Source organism: Anabas testudineus, chromosome 4 (genome assembly GCF_900324465.2).
Source record: "Anabas testudineus chromosome 4, fAnaTes1.2, whole genome shotgun sequence".
Taxonomy (NCBI): Eukaryota; Metazoa; Chordata; class Actinopteri; order Anabantiformes; family Anabantidae; genus Anabas; species Anabas testudineus.
Window position 1 is genome coordinate 9,345,306 of NC_046613.1, and position 2,226 is coordinate 9,347,531.

At 36.5% G+C, this 2,226-nt stretch overlaps 1 protein-coding gene across 1 annotated transcript; it reads left to right on the plus strand.

Moving 5' to 3' along the window:
* The first annotated feature begins 424 nt into the window (after window positions 1-424).
* On the plus strand, window positions 425-1,779 carry LOC113152014 (duodenase-1-like). Its single transcript, XM_026344911.1, has 5 exons — window positions 425-554; window positions 649-796; window positions 899-1,034; window positions 1,215-1,493; window positions 1,595-1,779. Exons 1-5 carry the CDS (start codon window positions 494-496, stop codon window positions 1,754-1,756), a joined length of 786 nt encoding a protein of 261 aa, XP_026200696.1. The 5' UTR covers window positions 425-493; the 3' UTR covers window positions 1,757-1,779.
* The last annotated feature ends 447 nt before the right edge of the window (window positions 1,780-2,226 follow it).

The following is a 2,226-nucleotide window of genomic DNA, read 5'->3' on the forward strand; positions in this document are numbered from 1 at the left end:
TCTCATGATTGCAAATGTAAAAATACACTGAATACAATACTGAAACTGGGGGTTTGTCCTACTGCAATATTTCATCTAAAAAGTAGATACATGAAAACAAATTTTGATTTCACTTTACTTCATTTCACCAGATGTACATAGGGCAGTAGTTTATAGGTATCCAAAGAGGGAGAGAGGATAGTTTCAAATTGCCATCAAATCAATACCAGGATAAGTTGATTTATGTGACACATCTTTTACTGTATGCAAATGCTTTAAGAAGCTGAGCCAGCAAAAGCACAATGTTTACATTTATTGTAACACTGGTAATGATACCTAATTTTTTTACTGACCACACGGCCCACCATAAGAGACACAGAGAGGATGTGGCTAAATAAGGTAAGCAGATGTAGAAAAAAAAAACACAGTATATAAAAGCACTGCTTATTCAGCAAACAGTTTTAAAAGGTTGACCTGTCCCCCCAGAGAAGACGGAGTTCAGTTTGCTGTTGCCATGATGCATGGTTTGAATACATGTCTGCTTTTTTATCTTCTGACATGGCTTGGACAAAATGGTAAGATTACCAAATCTCATCATCATTAGATTATCAAATATCTAGGTTATACAAATGTAACATTAACTCTTCCTTTTTTCATTTATTTTTAAAGCCAATGGGAGTGAAATCATAAATGGAGCTAAAGTCGGAAAGAAATCAATGCTGTTTATGGCCTCAGTGCAGAACGACAAAGGTCATGTATGTGGTGGATTCCTTGTCAGTGAAGACTTTGTGTTGACTGCTGCGCACTGTGATGACATGTAAGTTACTTTTCTGCTGCAAATAATTGTACATTTCATGTGATTTGGCAAAATGATTTTACACTTTAACTACTGACAACCTCTAAATGATTATTCATTTAGGAATCCTAAACGTGTTGTTCTCGGCACCCATGATCTCAAGAGGGTTGATAACAACACAATAAGACACATTGAAAAGAAGTGCAAGCATCCATCTTATAAAACAGCTTCATTAGGATATGACATAATGCTTCTCAAAGTAAGTATATTATTTCCTTATATAGCTCCATCCTTTAGAAGTCTATAAACCTGAAGTTGGAATAAAAGACTGCTAGCCTGTCCAGGGTGAAAAGCTCCATTCGACAAGAACAAGAAAAGCAGTTAAGTTAATGGATGGCTGGATAGTTTTTAATGTACATTTGATTTTGTGTGTCTCCAGCTGTCTAAGAAAGCTCAACTGAACAGAAAAGTGAAACTGATAGGACTTCCAAAGACTGGCAAAGAAATAAAGGATAACCAAAAATGCAGCGTGGCTGGATGGGGTTCCACAAAAACTCGTGGTAACTCTGTTGATGATCTACAAGTGGTGGAAGTGCCTATTATTAACCTGAACGACTGTAAAGAAAAATGGAAACATGAAGTGAAAAATAAAGATTTTAACCTTCCTGCCAACATCATCTGTGCTGGAGGATATCCCACAAAAAATGGATTTTGCGAGGTTAGTTTTCTGTCTTTTCATTCAAGAAATGATCAGCTGATTTCTAGTCTAAATGGTTTCTAGTCTTCAATACTTAAACAAATAAACCTTCTTCCTTGCAGGGAGATTCTGGAGGCCCTCTGGTGTGCAACAGGATGGCAGTTGGTGTTGTGTCTTTCAACATGCGGCGCAACTGTAACTACCCAGATGTTCCCAACGTCTACACAGACATATCTAAATACCTTCCCTGGATCACAAGAATTCTGAAGAAAAAGAAGTGTTAAATATTACGTAGTAATAACTTAGCATGCTTTCTTGTCTCGCACGCTCTGTTTTAGTCAGTTTTAGTTTTGTTTCCTTATACGATATACAAAATCCATTAAAATTAAATGTTAAATAGTGTATTTTATCTCCTGTAGAAACCTTCTGTAGTAAATCATCCCAGGAACTCCCCAAAACTAGTCCTTCTTCTGTTGTCAACTACAAACACAACAATGCATTTGTTGGATGATTGCATTTTCATTTATTACCAAATCACTCCAAGTGTTCTTGGCAGACCACATTCACAAGTATTGGTCAAAATTGGATAAATGCAGAATCAATGTGACCTGACCTTTGACCTTTAGCCACCAAAATGTAATCGGTTTATTACTGATTCCAAGGTGACAGATGGCGACTCCTAGTGTTCCTTAGATATAACCTTAACAAGAATTGGGTGACTGTATGTTCAGACAACCTAAAAATACAATACATC

Coding starts and splice junctions, on each gene's coding strand:
- LOC113152014 (XM_026344911.1), top strand. CDS start 494: ATGATGCATGGTTTGAATACATGTCTGCTTTTTTATCTTCTGACATGG. Junction 797..898: donor GCTGCGCACTGTGATGACAT/GTAAGTTACTTT, acceptor TTATTCATTTAG/GAATCCTAAACGTGTTGTTC. Junction 1,494..1,594: donor CAAAAAATGGATTTTGCGAG/GTTAGTTTTCTG, acceptor TCTTCCTTGCAG/GGAGATTCTGGAGGCCCTCT.